The following is a 20541-nucleotide window of genomic DNA, read 5'->3' as shown; positions in this document are numbered from 1 at the left end:
AATAATTTAGGTTTGGTTCGGTAACTATATTATTCTTTATTTTTTTTATATTTGAAAATAAAGTTTTTTTTTTCTTCGTCCTCTCGATTTCTTACAATGATTCCAATATTTTTTGAATGAAGAATTGAATTTGTCACATATTTTGAATTCGCCTCCTAGTCACTGCAAAATTTGAAAGATTTGTAAGTTTCTTTGAGGCAAAGGGTTACTTTTCCACATTACTTTCTTTTTGTTTTGTTTTTGGCAACATTGAAAGTTACTTTGCATTGCTACAGTGTGTCGTGCTTATCCATAACTCAGTATTGAATATCGAAAAAAGTAATTAAAAGAGTTAATTAATCAGATTAATTAATTTGATTAAGCTACGCTGTCGTGCTTATCCATAGTTCAGTTTTGAATACTAAAAAAGTACTTAAAAGAAAAAAAACAATGGAGGTTGAAAAGTCCAAGCCGACTTCGTGGTATGGTTTTTGGATATGATGTATTACTTTGTAAGCATTTGATGACTTTTATTCATTCCTTTTCCCCAATAATTAGGTTTAGGTTCACATTAGACCACAAAAATATTTCTTGATGGGCATCTCTTTCAATTTATCTATGTGTTATCACAAATTAATAAATTAATTTTTCACCTTCACCTTGAAATTGTTAGGTTATGTCAACTTAAATTAGACATAAGTTTTTAATTTAAATTCTATCAATTTTTAGAATAAATTGGTAGAATAAATATTTTTGTTTCCTTTTACAAAATGTAATTGTAGGTATTAGCACTTAAAAAAAAAAAAAAAAGGGGAAAAAAACAACCCTATAATCATAAAAAACTTGGTATTAAACAAATCAACAATCTAAACACATAATTTTTTCAATAAGAACTTAACTTAAAAGAAGAAGAAGAAGAAGAAGAAGAAGAAGAAGAAGAAGAAGAAGAAGAAGAAGAAGAAGAAAGAAGAAGAAGAAGAAGAAAGAAGAAGAAGAAGAAGAAGAAGAAGAAGAAGAAGAAGAAGAAGAAGAAGAAGAAGAAGAAGAAGAAGAAGAAAGAAGAAGAAGAAGAAGAAGAAGAAGAAGAAGAAGAAGAAGAAGAAGAAGAAGAAGAAGAAGAAGAAGAAGAAGAAGAAGAAGAAGAAGAAGAAGAGAAGAAGAAGAAGAAGAAGAAGAAGAAGAAAGAAAGAAGAAGAAGAAGAAGAAGAAGAAGAAGAAGAAGAGAAGAAGAAGAGAAGAAGAAGAAGAAGAAGAAGAAGAAGAAGAAGAAGAAGAAGAAGAAGAAGAAGAAGAAGAAGAAGAAGAAGAAGAAGAAGAAGAAGAAGAAGAAGAAGAAGAAGAAGAAGAAGAAGAAGAAGAAGAAGAAGAAGAAACACAAAGCTTAAACTTCAACTAAAATATTATACACTTCAAACAACAGACTATTTGAACTCTTATTAAAATAATATGCATTTGTGAATACATGCTATATAAAATAGTTTATACCCCAAGTACAAACTATTCAAATCCAAAGATTATTTTAACCCTCTTAAGTTAGATTATAAATTGCGAAGAGTTAAATTTCTAGACAAATTTTTAAAAATAAAAATATATTTTTAAAACTATTTTTTTAAAAATACAAATAGTTGTAAAGGATTCATACTAGATTTAATGGTTATTGGCATATCGTGATTAAGTTAATTAGATATGTTGAATTTAGAAAGTTTGTGTGTTTTGAGTGCAAAGTTGGTTTGGAATATTTGAAGGTTGAAATTAAGAGAGAAAGAGAACATGAAATTCATCGAAAAATGTGCAATGTCCAGAAGTGAACACTGTCGAAATTGGTGGAGTTGAATTATTTTTTTATATATTTAACTAAAAGTAAAGAAGAAAGAATCTCTATTTCAAAGTAATTTTTTTTTCAAGTAATTATAAATTAATCACATAGAACAATTATTCAACCTCAATTTTGGAAACCTTTCTTAAATTTTGAAAATAAAAAAAATGGGATTGGTTATCAATTATATTTAATCCAATTTTATTTTAAGATTGTATATATGAGCTTAATATTATATATGATAAAAAAATGTTGAAACCAAAATTTGTAACTACAATAACTTTAGTAAAGAATTTGAAAAGGAATTATTTTAATTATTGAATTGATTTTAAACAAACTTAATTGAAAATATATGTAATGGGTATAAGTTAGTAATGGAAACATAAATTGATCTTATGAATAGATCAACAACTTTTTAAACAGCTAATTTACTAAACAAATATAAATATGAAAAACACTACTATTCTATTTAGAATAAAAATAGACAAAATGAATATTTAGAACCATAATAAACAAAATGAAGTGTATATTTAGAAGCAGAAAAACCCAAATTGGAGAACATAATCAAGACAAAAAAAAAAAAAAAAAAAAAAAGAAGATCAATTATGATAAAAATTACTATAATTACACACAAAACTATCACACACAAAACCCTCATGGAATGCATTTGTATCACTCAAACTATTTTCCTCACTTTCAAACAAAAGAATAGAAAGAAAATAAATTTAATTAGATCAGTTGGCACACATAAGCTCAAAGTATTTTTAACTCTTTCAAATAATTAAACCAAAGATATTTGTTAATCTTGTGCTTCTTCATTGTTCCTCTCAATATGGTAATTGGTATATATTTTGTTCCATGTGATGTCTTACAATATGTCTCGTGAACAAATTCTTATCTGAAAAATTTTGGGTGATCATTTCTAAAGGATTCTTTCCTTGTCGGAGCTCGGCTACTTGAATTTGAGTTGTTTATCATTTTTTTGTTATCTTGCTTTTATACATAGGGGTGTTTTTGTTGGTTTTAGGGTTATGATTTTGAAGACATATCTTTGATTTTTGGGAAGAAGTTTTTTGTTGTCTCGATCTTTTGTGTTTCTCTTACTTAGGAGAAGGAGAACGTAAAATATATTTCAAGTAAAATAGTATTCATTTGAAGATAGAAAGAAGAACGTTCTTGTCAAAAGAGCGTCTCACACTTTTAGGGAGTTTAAGTGTTCATTCATTAAATTTTAGGCCATTTGTGTATTCCTAGAATTGTTGTGTATTTGTAAATTATTACATCATTGTAATCACTTGAAATTATATTTTTTAGGCATGTTGTTTCTACGTGTAGGTTGAAACTTAACTGAACTAAGTTAACAAATTAAAAGTCCTTTTATTTTCTTTCTGTATTTTCTTATTTTCGATTTATTATATGTTCTTGGGATGTTGTAACGTTGTGTGTAGATAACACTTCTTTTCGTTCTTTTTATAGTGTTTGGAGCATGTCACTTTCCTTAAACATTTTCTCAAGTTGGTGGGATAATTACAACTTGATAATTACACTTTTAATATTCGACAAAACTGAAAAAAAGCAATCACACAGCTAAATTGGCATTATATACTGATGTGTTGGTAATTGAGAGAGACGATCTGTGGTTCTTCAAATCTCTCCTACCAGTCTTTTTATTTTTTTTTAATTCAACAAAAGAAAGAAGAAGAAGAAAAACTGCCATGGCCCAAGTAGATTATTTGAAACATAAGAAAGAGTTGGGACAAAAAGGAAAAGGAAAAGGTACTTTCTTAGCCGGTAGCAGGTTAGAAGAGACATATACGTGTAGATTATGTGGAAGCCGTCTGAAAATTTCTCAACAATTTCTGGAGTCTCTCTTTGTGTATTGCTCAAACCAAAAGTTCTCTCTTATGGGCAATTTTCCAGTCATAGATTCCATAATACCAGACTCTCTTCCCCACTCACTATTTTTCAACACACCAAATCTTAAAATTTCTCAATTTGATTTTCAAGTTGTGGGCTTTTTATTTGGGAAGAGAGAGAGAAATGGATCGCAAAGGCATCGGCAACATGAACAACAACGGCAGCAGATCTCCTTACGATGACACGAACTCTCCGCCGAGCAAAAGAACTTGCTATTCTCTTCCGACTAGGTTCGGTTTCTCTCCCACCACTCTTATCTGTTTTTCGTTTTTTGATCAGTTCACTGCTATCTTTGGAGTGGAGATTTGAATTGTAACGGAGTTTATAATCTTTCTTTCTTTTTTCTTTTTTTTTTTTTAGCTCGACAAGTGATCAAGATCAAACTTTTGATCGTATGGTCGATGTTATACGGTTTCCCAGATGAGCTATACTTGAGCTTATGATTGTTTTACTGTTTGATTTTGTTAGTTTTTCGATTGGATCTGGTGATATTGTTATCTTTTAGATTGCGTCAATGTTGGATTCGGTATGATGAGGATTCTAAGGATCTGTTAATCTAGTTAAAAGATGTCGATGGAGATCTTAGTCCCATTTCTTTTAGTACCCCTTTAAAAAAAAATCGGTGATTTTTGTTGACTGATCTCTTCTTTTCTTGCGTTAATATTTCTAGTTTTTGATCATTCTTGTTACTTTTTTTTTTTTTTTGGATAGTTCTGAAGGTGGATCTGGAGCTGTTGAGCATGGGTTTGCTGAATTTGTGTCTTCAACGATGGCACCAATTGTGAAAGAATTGGTATTATTTTATATTCTTTACAACTCTCTCTATTATCTATTTTTTTTCCTTTCATATTTTAAATTTCTAATATATGTTTGTGCTAAAATTGAAAAAGTTGAATATGGACCTCTTGATCTCTCTCACACATCTATCAGTGTTTCTTTTTTCTTATTTGTTTATTTATTAACTTTCTGTAATCAGGTGAGGGTGGAAATGATAAAAGCCTTCGAAACTTACTTTCCTCCTCATCTTTTAGAATCACTGAGGTTAGTATTTTCATATTCCAATGGATCTGATCTTTATAGTAATTTTATTTTGTTTTGGTTCTAAAAAACTGTTTTTTCTTACTTTAATTACTTCCTTCCTCCATGAACTAAGTAAAAATTTTCTTTATAGTTTACTGTTTAGTGACAGTTGTGTGTGTTTCCTTGACATTTATTTACAATGATTCAACAAGTGTAGAATAAACATTTGAAGTTTTAGTCAATGCTAAAATTAAAATAATAATTAATAATAACAAAACAAAAAGACTTAATAGGAGAGATTCTTTTATAAGTTTATTTTTAGAAACCAAAGTATTGGGATGCATGCCTTTGAATTTATTTTTCGGTAAGTTTAATTACTTCTAAAAAATTCTTAGTGTTGGATTGTCTTGAATTTTTCGTATGGAGTTTTGAATGACCAAGTACGGGTCTAGTTGCTTTTATTTAGAAGATTAATGCAATAAATATATATAAACTCTCTAACTCTATAAGAAGAGTCTTTGTCCATGAACGTAGCTAAAATACTATTACTAATTAAACCAGGTGCGTTGGTTTCATTTATTGTTTATGTCATTGTTTGTTTTTGGAGGTTGAATGCATATTTATCATATTTATTTTATTTACAATTTTGACCCTAAGGTTTGAAGAAGGGTGTTGTATTAACTCTTTAATCGTGTAGCACATCTTATTTGTATCGCGAATCTTCTCTCTAATAAAATTAGTTTCTTCCTCCGTTCATGAACGTAGTTATAACATGTACACTATTAGTGAACCATTGTAAAATTGTAAATTAATCTGCATGTTGATTCTTTGTTGCTTTACTTTTAATATTTGTCAATTCGTGGATAAAATTTGACTTAATTAGGCTAAATTTTCTTCTATATATGTTGTTTTGTACGTAAGCAGAAAAGGAAAAGGGACAGGGGAGGAAGTAACTAATGAGGGTGGAATAGGGAAGTACAAGTTAGTGTTTCTCAATGAACCAGCTGCCGTCATTTTCACCAACAACGAAATAAAAGCAGAAAATGGTGAGCCTTTGCAAGTTGCCATTATTGATGCCACAACTAATGCCACTATCCGCTTTGGCCTTGTTGCTTCGGTCCAAGTCGAGTTCTTCCTTCTCGATGGTGATTATGGTGGCTCGGGCGAACAACAACATCGTCATCCTTTGTCTGCAAGAGATGGCAAAAGGCCTTTAGTGGTCGGTAGTGATCTCAACCTCACGTTGCAATATGGGGTAGCATCCATTCACTCTTTGATCATCACTGACAACTCCAGTTGGATGAAATCCAAGAAGTTCCGCTTGGCAGTCAAGGTTAAAGGTGACAAAATGTTTCAACCTATTAGCATAGGCGTCTCCCAACCTTTTAGAGTCATGGATCATCGGGGCGAAGGTAAAACTATTTGACCAGCCTATCGTGATCACAAGAGAACCTGTAGATTCTTTACACTGTCATGACCTCATTGAATAACTTTTTTTGTATTCCTAATTCGTTTTTATTTGTCATAATAATAGTGAACAAGAAGCATCATCCTCCGAGTAGCGAAGATGAAGTATGGCGATTGGAAGGGATTGGAAAAGATGGTGCATATCACAAAAACTTAACTTACAATGATATAAAAAATGTGGGTGACTTCTTGAAGGCATATGAAAAAAATGGTACCAATTTGAAAAAGGTCAGTCTACACAAAAACTTCAGAATCCTTTTAACAATCTTAACTTTATTTTAAAAAGTTTATATATATATATATAAAATTTGGTTGTTGTATTACAATTTTGTGTAGTTGCTTGGTAACAAAGTCCCACAGAAAATATGGGAGATGATGATTGCTAATGCCAAGGAGTGTGTCAAACCTCCCACTTACGAACAAATCCCAAAGGTTAATTACGCACTCTCTTTAAAACTTTATAATTTCTCTATAAATATGATGAAAAATGATGGGGTTTAAACTGAGTAGATTTTCTTACATGAAAACAGGTAAATGATCAGTGGCCATACAAAGTGATCATGGGATCAGATGAATCATTTTTCAACCAAGACCATGAAATTTGTGAGGAAAAGAATAATTTAGGTGAAGGGAGCTCTCAGATTTCAGGGATGGAAGTCTTTGGTGAAGACTTTGAATTTGTGCATGACGATGGAGGTATTGCTACGGATCTCTTTCATTTACCCTCCAATTAGTCCTTGAGTTTTCAATATAATTTTAATCTGCGTGTTTTGTCAAAAAAATGAGCTGAAAACTTAAAACGACATAGATTTAACATACGTAGTTTACTAAATAGCTATGTCCACTCATGCGAAGTAGATGAAGAAAATAATTTTATTAGCTAGAGAGAGTTTTAGAAACCCTATAGATCATTAATGCTTTTGTATGATCGGGCTTTTCTGTAGCCCTTTCTCTCCTTACTTCCTGTAGTGATCGCTTTTTTGATGTTAATGAAGTGAGAGTGATAAGGTGCTAAGCGGGTGTCCACCTAGTACAGATACCCGGTTGCACCTGATTGACCCTATGTATTTTTTTTTTAATATATGATTTTAAATTTCAGGCTTCTCGCCATGGGTTCTTGTAGAGGGACTCAGATCCTACCCTACCAACGACATTGGACAAAAAGGATAGGATTATTCAAACTCAAGCAATTCATATGAAAGTATATGATTGATATGTAGGATTTCATTCCTTGCAACTCTCAATATTTTAGAAGAAGAAGAAAGGGAAGGGAAAAAGTAGCTTGATTCAACTTTAAAGTTGTTTTCTATTACACTTCTAATTTCATTTTTATTTGTTATATATATTCCTATGAATAATGCTCTCTTAATTTGCATTCTTTGAATCTCGATTCTTTAGTACATAACTGAAGGTAGGGAGATTCAAATCTCTGGTTTTCTTGATCAACTAGTTTCTTGATCAAGGGTGCCATATGAATTATGTACCATTGATTCTCGTTATATATTATTTATAATTTATGCAGTGGTTTTAGCAATGGTTCGTGGATATATATATATGATCTTTTCACTGTTTTATTTTAGGTTAAAACTATGAGTTTATACCAGATAACATGAAGCTTTATCTAATGAGATGAGTAGCTTATACATTCTTTTAAAAAGCACGAGAGGTCTTCCAATCTTTCTAATATAAGATCCTCAACAGTTATATCATGAAATATTTATATTTTTGCCTCGAAGTTTTAATTTTGTGTTAATAAGTTTTTGAGTATCTAATAGGTTCATAAACTTTCAATTTAGTGACTAATAATGGATCTTGTCCAAATTAGTATAAAAAGTAATTGGATTTTTTTCAGTCTAGATCAATTATATATTATATACAAAATCATTGGACAGTTTAATTTCATATTTAACAGATTTGATAATCTTTTTTTTAATGTCGAATAAGTTAGAAGTTAGAACTTGTTTCACACAAAATAAAAAATTCGAGAACCATTTAGACAGCTAGTTAGTTCAAAATTTCTATTGAACCAACAAAAACAAAAGGTTAAACCTAAACCTCACTGTATTTAAAATTTTAACTTTGGTTTATTTCAAAACAATCAATCCCACTTTGTGAAAGTTTTTCTTTTTAATAATATGCAGGATTGGTGAATCAAACCTAGCTCTAACTATGTGTTACTGCATGCTGACGCCCCATTATCAAAGCTTAATTCTCTAACAGCCAATTTAGTGTGGCTTCCATTATAAAAGCTATACATGCAGATGAACAGAGTAATGGAATCAGAATCAATCCTATCATTTTAATTACAAAACCTCTGAAAATCTTGGGATACCCAAGAAATGTAAATTTTTCATATGAACTCTCCTCAACGAATGCATCAATACTGCTAAAAAACTCCAAAGACGTCTTCCAAATTGGAACCTCAATCCGAATTAGTGCTCTCTCTGTAAAAAAAAAAAAAAATCGGAGGACATGAACCACATCTTCATTCCTTGTGAAACCACCCAAGATTTATGGAATAAGGTTGGGAATTTGATCTATTGGCACAATACACAAAACAACGTTAATTCTCCTGCTATATTAAATTAGAAGAACAAAAAAGGGGCTATCACTTTTAACATTATTGCTTGCGACTTTGTGGTCCATTTGGTTGGAGGGAAATCACAAAATCTTCAGAGCTGTAGTCCATTGAAAGATGATTAAATTCTTTTTTTTTTTTTTTTTTTGGAGAGGCTCATGGAGCAAATATTTATGCAGAGGGCATCCATCCCTGTCGATCACTAATGATTATAAAAATATTTTAAGAATTATATATTTTTTTTCTCTAGAAAGTAAAGAATTTGCTACGTGAAAACATATAATTAAACACTTTTGGGTGAGTTGCATGAAGATGAGCATAATCACAAATAATGCATATTCCAAATACTATACTCATAATAATGCATATTCCAAATACTATACTCATATATATGTGCGTATGTTAGAGAATGTTAAATTCGTTTAAATGAAAAGGTTTCTAGGACATGATGAAAGTATTAAAAAAGTGTCGACCTAGTTAAAATATCTTAGTGCGTTTATGTAATCATAGTATCTCGAAGGTTTTTTTTTCCCCTAATATTGTTCTTACATCATTCAAGGAGACAAACAATGAGCTGGGAATTACACACTCTCGCCCTTCATTATGTCTATTGTGCTTCTAAATATACACTTCATTTTGTTTATTTTTGTTCTAAATATTCATTTGGTCTATTTTTCTTCTACACACAATAATAGTAGTATTTTTCATATTTATATTTATGTTGTTTATAACTTTTTAATAGGTTAAAATAGTCGCTTAAATAATAAAAGTATATCACGATCTATAATTAATTAATATACTATATCACTGGTATATTTAAAAATATTTTTAACAGTTTTAATATTTAAAACAAATACCCTTCAAAGTAATTTTTATTGTATATGTAGGTACAATAAAAATTAAATTATTAATATTATATTAATTGTATTTCTAGTTTTAAATAAAAAGCTCTATATTTGAGAAATACTTCTTTCTTTTGTTGACAAATTATATAATTGCCTTACACCATTAAATTTTTAATTATAAAATTAGAACCTTAACTTTTACCCTAAAAGTGTGAAGATATGATTATAAATATTCCAATAGTTTATATGAGTTGTTTTTACCATTTACTTTTTCTTTCTCTTCCTCCTTTTGGAAGAACCAAATAAACTAATGGAGGTTTATGGAGTTATATATATATATATATATACACTAAAAGAAAACAATGGCCAACTAATGTAGCAGTAAAGTTTGTGACCCTTTCCAAGTAAATAGGGTTTGGTGAGAGATTACTAATCTAAAAAAAGCAATTTAATATATACCTAAACTCTAATCACTTTACAATTAATAAATCCTTTGTTTAATTTTTTTTTTATCTATTCATAATCAATTTATGTATCCATTACTAACTTAGACACATTATATATATTTTCGGATAATTATAATGAGTAGCAATTTTTAGAATAATTATTAAGTATGTAGCAATATTTTAAAAAAATTGCAAATATAGCAAAATCTATCGGTGATAGACTTATATCGTTGATAAACTCTTATGACTTATCAGTGATAGACCAACATTTGCTACATGGTTTATCAATGATCGGTGATAGACTTCTATCATTGATAGATCGAAAGGTTTCCAAAATTTAGGTTGAATATAATTGTTCTATGATTATTTGAATTTTTTTTTCTTCCAAAAGAGAGATTTTTCTACTTTTTACTTAAGTATATAAAAAATAACTTAACTCCACCGATTTCGAACCTTATACATTTTTAGATGAATTTCATGTTCTTCTCTTTCTCTATTAATATCGACCTTCAAATGTATCATAATCCAAACTAAACAACTTTATTGCACTCAAAACACAAATTTTGTAACTTCCGCATATCTAAAATCACAATATGTCAATAACTATTTTAAGTATAATTGGAATCCCTTGCGACTAATTGAAATATGTTTTTACTTTTGAAAATTTGCCAAATCTTCACAATTTAAAAATTACAAAACCATTAATTATAAGAGATTGGGAAAAAAAATTAAACTTAATTTTAAAATAAAAGCCAAAAATAGTTAAGAACTACGAAGGAGAAAAGTTTAGAAATGAATCCAAAATGATTAATTATCTCCTCTACTTATCTTAATTAAAGAAATTTAAGAGCTATAGTGAGAAATGAAACTGAAAAACGGAAAGATGTTTACATAATTAATTTAAAGGTTTGAATAAACAAAGAGAAAGATGTTAATACAAAATAAACAAAGATTTGCTCATCCACATCACATCGTCATTGAATTTTAAACATTTCTCACTTTTTACAACTTGGAATATTCATATTTTGTAATAATTAGAGTTTGAATTTCAAATTGAGAGTTTATATATCTCTTTTTTGAACATTTTGCTTTGTTTTTTTTTCTTCTCCCTTTTCCTCGTGTTTTCAATCATTATAAGCAAGCGTGAGAAACTAATAAATTTATAAGTTTTCAAAAGAATATTTTCTTTTAATAATATAATTTCTTAAAAATATGTCAAAAATACGCGACTTTAATGTGTGGATCCCACATTTTCTTTTCTCACGTTATTTAATATATATATATATATATATATATTAAATTTTCAAATTTTCAAATTTCAATTTTCAAAAATATCTTTTTTATTAAATATTTGTTTTCAAATTTCAAATTTCAAAATACATTTTCTTATTTAATATCTTTCCAAATTTCAAATTCTAATCTCCAATTTTTTTTACAAAAGATATATATTAACCAAATAGATTATTAAATATTTAAATCTCTAAATTTCAATTTTAAAAAATATATTTCCTTATTAAATATATTTTAAAATTCTAATTTTCAATTTTAAAAAATACCTTTACAAATTTCAAATTCCAATCTTTACAAATTCTAATATATTTTCGATCTCTACCAAGCAATGATAGAAGAAAGCCCACTACCAAGCAATATCATAATTACATTTGTTAGATTTTTTTCTTTTTATAAATTGTTCTTATCTTCCACAATTTGAGTAATTGGAAGAAAAAAAAACCGAATATTTGTAAATATAAAAAATAAATTAAAATATTTAAAATATAGTAAAATATATATCTACGATGAAATATATCTATCATGATAGATACGTATAATAGTCTATATTGGTATGTCATAGATAGATTGTGATACATTGCTATATTTTTAAATATTTTTAGAAATCTAAAAATGTAAAATATATAGGTAAGTTTATATAAATATAACAAAAGTGCTAAATATTTACCACCGTTATAACAATTTAAGAAAACTCCAGGCTCAATTACTTTTTTCACAAATTTCATATTTATCTTTATTGGTTTGATTATTACGAACCAATTTTTCAGTTCTTTTTCTTCTTCTTCTTTACGATATATTCTGCTCTTCTTCGTATTATTAATTACTTCTCCTTATTCATATTTTCACTTCTTTGCTCTTATTCGCGATTTCTTCATTTCTTCTTCCATAATTTCTTCCTTCTTCTTCATCTCTCATTTTCTTTTTTTCTTCTTGGTACAAGATCTAAATGATATTCGTACATGATCTAAACGATCGTGTACCAATATTTAAATAATCAATTGTCTATCCTAATAGACAGAGATAGACACATTTATCACTAATATATCATTTAGATTTATATTTAGTACAAGATAGATACAAGGGTACAAGATCATTTAGGTTGGATTTAAGGGTACAATATCGTTTAGACGAGGTACAAATCATTTTTTCACGCATGTGTGACCGACTAATCGTGGAGGTATTTTTGTTCTTTTATGTTGTGGGCTTGTGGAATTTTTCCTTTTTCAAAATTGTTGTAAATATTTTTTGCGCTTTGTTCTAATTAAAAAAAGAACCTATATGCGCGCGCCATATATATATATATATATATATATATATATATAATTTTTGAAACACAACTATTTAAGATCTTAAAATCTTAAGGAGGAAGTTATGATAAATTTAATTAGGTAAGTAAACTAGTAAGTAAACTGCGACATCTCTCTATGTTCTCATTCTATTTTTAGACGTAATCAATATCTTATGGTCCAAGTTTTCAAATTAAATATCATTGACTACTTTTGGCCTTAAGCAAATGTGTTTTCTTTTATTATTATTTGATAAAGCACACATACTTTATTATTGATATTTAATTAGAACATGTATCTTACACATTTTCTATGCTTAATACATTTTTCAAGTGTGATTGGTTCCAATTTTAAAGAAAATATTGTGAGCTATATAAGCTTTGGTACCCCAATTCTCAATCAATATTTTGAGAGAAAACTTAGAAGAGGAAGGAAGAAAGAAAAGAGTCTATTTCTTCCGAAAGCTAAGATCGACAAACATAATTAAAGATTTAAAAGTAGAAACCACTTTAGAATTAGGGTAATTATAATAGGTAGCAATTTTTAGAATAATTATTAAGTATGTAGCAATATTTTAAAAAAATTGTAAATATAGCAAAATCTATCAGTGATACACTTCTATCGTTGATAGACTCTTATGGTTTATCAGTGATAGACCAACATTTGCTACATGGTCTATCAGTGATAGACTCCTATCATTGATAGATTTTGACAGATTTTGCTATATTTGCAATTTTTTTAAAATGTTCCTATATACTTAATTATTTTGAATATAATTGCTAAATTTGCAACTATCCCTTAGAATTAATAAAAACAATATTAACTCTTACAGTTTAATTAAACTTTTTTCCATTTTACTTTCTTTTACTATATGTTAATCATTTACTAACGAAAATCGATTTCCAATTTTAAGTATCCTTTAAAGTAAATGCTTTGCAGTTTCGAAGCTAAAATTTAAAAGAGAAGAAATGAAGAAGAAGAAAAGAAAAGAAAAGAAAAGAAAAGAAAAGAAAAGGTTTTGTCATCAACTTTTCTTGACGTCCGAGGGTTTGTTTCTTTTCCTTTTTGTACTTTCCACACCAAAATTAAGCCTTCTTGGTTTGAGATTAAATAAGTTTTGAGTTTAGCTTTCTTCAATTAAATTGTCATTATCGAACTTTAATTTTTTTTTTCCATCTAATAATGTGTTATTATATTTCTCACATATTAATTTTGTCGACATAGTATTGTTCTTAAATAGACAAATAAACAATTTTGTTGGTCTAAGGATCATTTTTTAAATTTTTGTTTACTAAGGGGAAAGTTCGTGGTAGGTATAATCTCAAAAGGAAATAATAATAAGTTCATAAAAATACTCTTTTTCACTGTTCATTCTTCTACGACAGAGACAACTTTATCGGGATAAAGAGTTCTCACCTCTCGTTATATTAAGACTTTGAATTATTAGAACGTATATTGCATTTGGTAGTAGGCCTATCTTTCAAAATATTTGATCTATAGATCATTAGCTTCGTGGACTAAAAGAAAAAGTGTTCACACAAGTGCTCATATTAGGTGCATAACAAATGAAGTTTCATGTGAAAAAGAAACCTACGTAAAAGAAAAAAATCGGCGCAGCACACAGAAATTATCGTTACAATAGTCTCTCTCTCTCTCTCTCTCTCATGTGGACATTTTTTAACTTACACAAATTTTGCTATTAATAAAGCTTACTCAAAAATGTTCTAGAAGGGAATTGTATACAAATAAAATAAAAATTTTAATGGGTAAAGGATCACACTATGGATATTTCATATATCTCGCTACAATAATATGGTATATTGTCTAGTTTGGATATACGTTTCCGTAGGGTTTTGCTTTTGGTTGTACCCAAAAGTTTCATACCAATGAAGATAGTATTCATGCTTATATGTCAAAGATCACTCCTTTTCTTAACTAATATCAAATTTTGATCGCACTCCTGACATCATATTAATGTTTTTTCTCTCCCGAGAACGATGAGATATAGATTAATGATCTATCTCTATATATATATGTGTGTGTGTGTTAATAATGAGAATCATTTTAATGACTCATTTGATCACGTTGTAATTAGTTGGTTGAAATCAAAATTTTTATATGGGTACGTAAATTGTATGTTGTACTCATTACCTTTTAAAACGCTAAAATAAAATCCTAATTTTCATGAAATTGTTGGAAGCAGAAGGTGGATATTTAGACGATTGAGTTATATATTTCCAAGAACAGTAGAAGGTGATGGATTACCCAATCACAAACCTGATGAATCTCTAGCATAAATGTATTAACTTGAAAAAAGTCAGTAGTTTAGAAAAGTTACGGTACGTTTGGGTTAGCTTTTAAAGTATTTAAATTTGAAATAAAATCATTTTAATAAAATTTGAGATGTTTAGTAACTTTTCAAAATGTATTTTTAAAAAATAATATTGAAATATAATCCATTTTAAAGAGAGTACTCTAAAACCCAAAATTTGAGAAAATAAGTTTTTAAACAAAATTATGTATATAAACACTTATAAAAAGATTTAACCAAACATGTAAGTATTTAAATTTTAAATTCATTTTAAAGGAAGTGTTTAAAAAATGTATTCTTGAAAAACATTTGTCTTCGATAGATAATCCAAACTTAATATTAAATGTAATATTAAGGATAAATAATATTTGGATTACACAATTAATCTTGTAATATTAAATGTAGAAATCTATATCAAAAGACCATTAATTTTGGTTTAAGAAAAGGTTGAGTTATACCGATAGCCTTTCACCATAGAATTAGTTGATGAGAAAATTTTGTCCTCAAAAGATGGCTCTTCCCCACTTTTTCTTTATTGTCGACAAAAAAAGATTTTTTTTAATAAAAAGGATAAATAGCTGTGTTTTGAATTTGAAAATAATTAAATTTATTTTTCTTTCTTTCTTTCTTTTTTTTTTTAAAGAAAACAAGAGTAGGAGAAAACCCTACCTTTAGCTTTTTAAACGATTCATATACATAGCAACAACATAATAAATTCTCTCAAATCATTGGTTGTCTCAAAAGCTCGGTGCTTGTTCGACCTATAGAAAAAGGACAAAAAAACTTAAGAAAGTTGAGAACTCAAACAATCTCAGACATGATTCGATCGAGATTAGAAGTAAAAAAGGAAATTTGAAGGATCTCAGAACCATTCGGAAACATGACAAACGTAGTTGATATTCTCATAAGTGCATCACTAACCCACACATGTATCTTTCTAAAATATATCAAGATTAATTATAACCTAACACAAACTTAATTACACCATATTTTTCCAAAAAAATAAAAATCTTCTTCCATATGAAACTCCTCTCCTTCTAACCTTTTTCGTTTTTCCTTTGATTTTATAATCCTTTGTATTCCTTAGGTTAAAGATTTTCAGACACTATTACTCCTATACATTGTTTCTTTCTCAATATATCTGAATTCAGGAAGTGCAAATGAATTTTTCTAAGAAGCTTCTTTCAAAAAGTAACAAAATTTAGTCTAATATATATACCACCACCACCCCACCATACCCCACCCCCATTTCTACACATATTCAAAACTGTACCAAACTTCTTTTTGCCTTACAAATTAACGAAATATGGAGAGAGGAAAAAAGAGGGACCGTCAAAACCTTAAGAATGAACATGATCATGATCATGATCATGATCGACCTTCTGATACTAGCCCTAAAACAACATCCAACTCTGTTCCAACAACCGGGTTTGCTGATCTTCTTCTTCTTCTTCTTCTTTTTGTTAAGGATTTTGTGATCATTAGATTTACAAACATGGGGTGTTTTTGTTTTTCTTAGTTCTGAAGTCGAGTACGACATTATAGCTCACATTTTGTCTCTTCAATTATTGCCTCACATGAGAGCTGCTATTCGTCCGATGGTAATTTTAATCTCCTTCTCTATCTTCTCTTTTCTAGTACTCTTAGATTTTGTGTAAATTAAGACTACTTTTCTTCTCATGATCTCTCCTCTTGCTCCATCTTGTTCCTATTGTTCTTGGCTATGAATCACTTCTTTGGACTAATCTCTTGCTCGATCTTGTTCCTGACCGTTCTTGGCTATGAATCACTTCTCTGGACCAATCTAGGGTAGTATGATGCGAGTATTGTGAACAAAATGAGAGGTTAGATACCCAACATGTATTGTCCAAAATCCACCACTAATCGATCTCTAGATACCCGAGTTTCATCTTTCATAGAACAAAATGAGAGGTTAGAGCATTAGGGTGCCTTCTTGGGCTTTCCCTAAAGTTCTACTTTGCACTTTGTTTCCTCTTCAAAAGAAAATAAAAAACATCAAATATTGAGTCTGAGTTAAGTATATCCTGTCTATATGTTGTAGACATTAGGAGAGCTCGGGATTTTTTCAATAGATAATCGTCAACCTTACCTCATTGAAATGGCTTCTTCCTCTCCCAAATTGAACCTATCTATAATTTTGTTCTCATCCACTAAACTCCAACAATTATGCCCAGTGGGAAATTCCAAAATTTTTCCATTTTAAAAACCAATCCTCAAATACTTTTTGCACTATATATCGAGATTCAAACTTGTTTCATTATTTTTTTTCCTTTACAGGTTGATGAGGAATTTGATAGAAAGTTCATGTTTTACGTTCATCAATTTCTTGCATCCTCATCTTCAAGGTTGGTTTCTATTTTTTTTTTTTAAAAAAAACTGAATTACTTCTCATTGTCTGCATGCATTCACATTCCTAATTAATTAATATCTTTGCACTGTTTTGTTTTCACCTTATGATTAATTTTTGCAGCTCTGTCCAACTAAATAATCATAACAATGAAGAAACAACCAAGTTTAGGTTATGTTTTCTCAACCAAATTCCTTCCACTATTTTTACCAACAACGAGATAGAAACGGGGAATGGTGATGCATTACAAGTTGCACTTATTGATGACAATAATTCCAATGCCATCGTCTCCGATGGTCCTTTGTCGATAGCACAAATTGAGGTCATCGTCCTTGATGGAGACTCGGACAAGTTCATGAGCGAAAACATTTTGTCTCAAAGGGATGGAAAAAGGCCATTAATTGTGGGCAATGATTTGAAACTTCATCTCAAAAATGGAGTTGGGTTCATCAAGAGTTTGAGCTTCACTGACAATTCAAGTTGGATGAGATCGAAACAATTTCGGTTAGGATTAAGAATTGTGGATGACAAAATTCAAGGTAAGTTTCCAAGAATTAGAGAAGCTGTATCTCAACCATTCAGAGTCTTGGATCAACGAGGAGAAGGTAATTAACTATTTTGTTTTTGGTTAAACCTATTTATTCTCTCAAATTCTTATAATCAATAATAAGAGTTGATCGATTCTTAGCCAATTTTTTTTATTAAATAAAATTTAAGAACTACTTTTTTTTTAAAAAGTATTTTGTTTTTTAAAATTATACCTATTTCCAATTCATTTTCTTCCCATGGTTTGTATCAATATTGAGTAGCTAAAGAGTTGCAAGATTCTTAGCTTTTATATCATATAACACAATCTCCATATTATATCAACATCCCTACCTCTAACATCCTAATTACACATTCCTATCTGTTTTTTTTTTTCTTTATAATCTATATATAGTTTGTTTTGCTTCAATTGTTTAATTAGTGAACCAGAAGCACCACCCTCCACAAAGGGAAGACGAGATATGGAGATTAGAAAGAATTGCAAGAAATGGTGCTTATCATAAACGCTTATCTTCTCATGGCATCAATACTGTTGGTGATTTTTTAAAAACTTATTTAGAAATGGGTACTGTTCACTTGAGAAAGGTAAACTTAAAAGAGTATTTATTATTGAAGTTCTTCGTCACTTACCATTTTATTTAGACGATAATGATCTAAAAGTTGTTAAATTAATTTCCCTTTTCATGCATGGATGAAGTTACTTGGAAAGAATGTCCCAAATAAGGCATGGAATGCAATGGTTACTAATGCTTTCGAATGTGTCTCTCTTGTCAAAAACTTTGCTCCAAGCTTCGAGGTTTGATGGACTCTTCTTCATAAACTAATCAAGACGAAGTCTATTTTAGAAGTCAATCCAAACATATATATATATATAATAATAATGGTTCTCACATTCCTAGTTTCTTTTTTTTCTTTTTATTACATGAACCTGAAGAGGCAAGATTTGTTTGGATATGAAGGCATGGGAAGTGAAGGTTTTGAAGGAAACATAGAAGTAAGTGAGCAAAGGAACTCAAGTGATTGGAATAAGTTTTTAGAGACAACACCTGAAGAATGGGATCCCATGCAAGAAGCTTCAACTTCACATAAATACAACTATGAAGTGGAAGATGTAAATGCATATTGTGCAACAACCAATACTGACAAATACAAATGATTCTATATCTTTTATTTTATGTAATTAAACAAAAACTACTATTATTCTCCTCAAGCTTTTTATATTTATATTTCACCTTCTATTTTAGTTATTGTTGGGGGTGTATGTATATATATATATATATATATAAATTAATAAGTTGAAATGCTACATGTTTGACTCAAGCATTGTATTTAAGAATTTGTTTTCTATTGTATTCCTTTAGTTTAATTTATTACATGTGGCCGATAATGTAACATCAAAACTTTACAGTATTTTTCTTATAACTATTTACAATCTATACATTATTTTGTTTGTGATTCCTAATCTAATCGATCTTTACGTATCGTATCTTTTTCATCTTATTTTTTTTCTAATTTTATTTTGTTCCAATAAATCAATCACACTTATAACTACAAAAGATAAAAGTTAACAGCTGCAATATATAAATTACAAATAGCATTGACGATGAATTAAATAAATGATTAACATAGCGTTAAATTTCATGATTATTATAAAATCTATAAGGATTATTGAATGCAAATTCAAATATTTTTTCCTAATTTTTCAAAACTGAAACGTATATTAATGATCGTAAGTCACCAATGATAGTTATCATCATCATTGATAGCTTTCAATATGAAAAATAACTTTCTTCTTTGTTATCTACATAGGTTGTACATAAGCTGGGTTGGAGGAAAATTATGGTCCAATCTAAAGTATCTAGGTTGGTAAAAAATGAACCCTATCGGTTCAATTCGTAAGGGTCAACCCAATCCAACTGAACCCAAAAAATTCGGGTTGGGCCGGGTTGGGTTGGCGGGTTTTTTTTTTCTTTTCATCTTTCCATAATTTATCTAGACAAATTTTCATATATTTTTTCAATATGCAAGGTGAACAAATTATTATTCAAAGTACAAGGTGACAAATATACATATGTGTTATACATTCAAATTTCAAGTATAGAATGTTTTTCAAAATAAGGTTTACTTTTAGGTTTTAGGTGTATATATATATGTGTATCTATATATGTATATATAATCGGATTGGGCCTGGTCAACCCTACCCCTAACTTGCACAACCCCGACAACCCGACTCAACCTTTTTTTCTCCAATTTTCTCACCCAACATAAAATTTAACCCAACCCAACCCTTACGGTTTGGGTTGGGTAATCCGGGTTGGTCGGGTTACCGGTTTTTTTTAACACCCCTACTACATACTCTGTCGATAGTTTAACAAATCAAATAAAAATTTGAAAACTAAAAAAATTTGTTTTGGAATTTGGAATATTTGGTTAAGAGTTCAACTTGTACTTAAGAAAGATATATGCAATGCATTGTAAGTTGGCATGATAATGAAATAGACTTGATTTTAAAAAATCCAAAACAAAAATGAAATAGTTACCAATACAGATCATTAATTATTTAAAATCCATATAGATAACTTTGCATTTTATTTTATTTTATTTTGGAGTATACGGACGTTTTCTACCAATTACTCTTCGAATGTTTTATTTATAACCTCAGTTTTCTTAAA

The 20541-nt window shown here is 29.0% G+C and overlaps 2 protein-coding genes across 3 annotated transcripts; both read left to right on the top strand.

Moving 5' to 3' along the window:
- Positions 1–3490: 3490 nt before the first annotated feature.
- On the top strand, positions 3491–7733 carry LOC103492134 (calmodulin-binding protein 60 B-like). Of its 2 annotated transcripts, none has more exons than XM_008452368.3 (8): positions 3491–3942; positions 4424–4505; positions 4689–4753; positions 5657–6144; positions 6267–6427; positions 6536–6631; positions 6730–6895; positions 7299–7733. In XM_008452368.3, exons 1-8 carry the CDS (start codon positions 3836–3838, stop codon positions 7367–7369), a joined length of 1236 nt encoding a protein of 411 aa, XP_008450590.2. In that variant the 5' UTR covers positions 3491–3835; the 3' UTR covers positions 7370–7733. The 2 variants fall into 2 exon arrangements, with proteins under 2 accessions (XP_008450590.2, XP_050937195.1); XM_051081238.1 differs by lacking the exon at positions 3491–3942 and adding an exon at positions 4183–4334.
- Positions 7734–16209: 8476 nt separating this feature from the next.
- LOC103492516 (calmodulin-binding protein 60 A-like) lies at positions 16210–19025 on the top strand. The gene is made up of 7 exons (XM_051081172.1): positions 16210–16383; positions 16475–16556; positions 17254–17321; positions 17447–17928; positions 18291–18454; positions 18567–18665; positions 18804–19025. Exons 1-7 carry the CDS (start codon positions 16262–16264, stop codon positions 19023–19025), a joined length of 1239 nt encoding a protein of 412 aa, XP_050937129.1. The 5' UTR covers positions 16210–16261.
- The last annotated feature ends 1516 nt before the right edge of the window (positions 19026–20541 follow it).

This window comes from Cucumis melo, chromosome 2, assembly GCF_025177605.1.
Source record: "Cucumis melo cultivar AY chromosome 2, USDA_Cmelo_AY_1.0, whole genome shotgun sequence".
Classification (NCBI taxonomy): Eukaryota; Viridiplantae; Streptophyta; class Magnoliopsida; order Cucurbitales; family Cucurbitaceae; genus Cucumis; species Cucumis melo.
The sequence above is the reverse complement of the archived record's forward strand: the minus strand, read 5'-3'. Positions and strand labels throughout refer to the sequence as shown.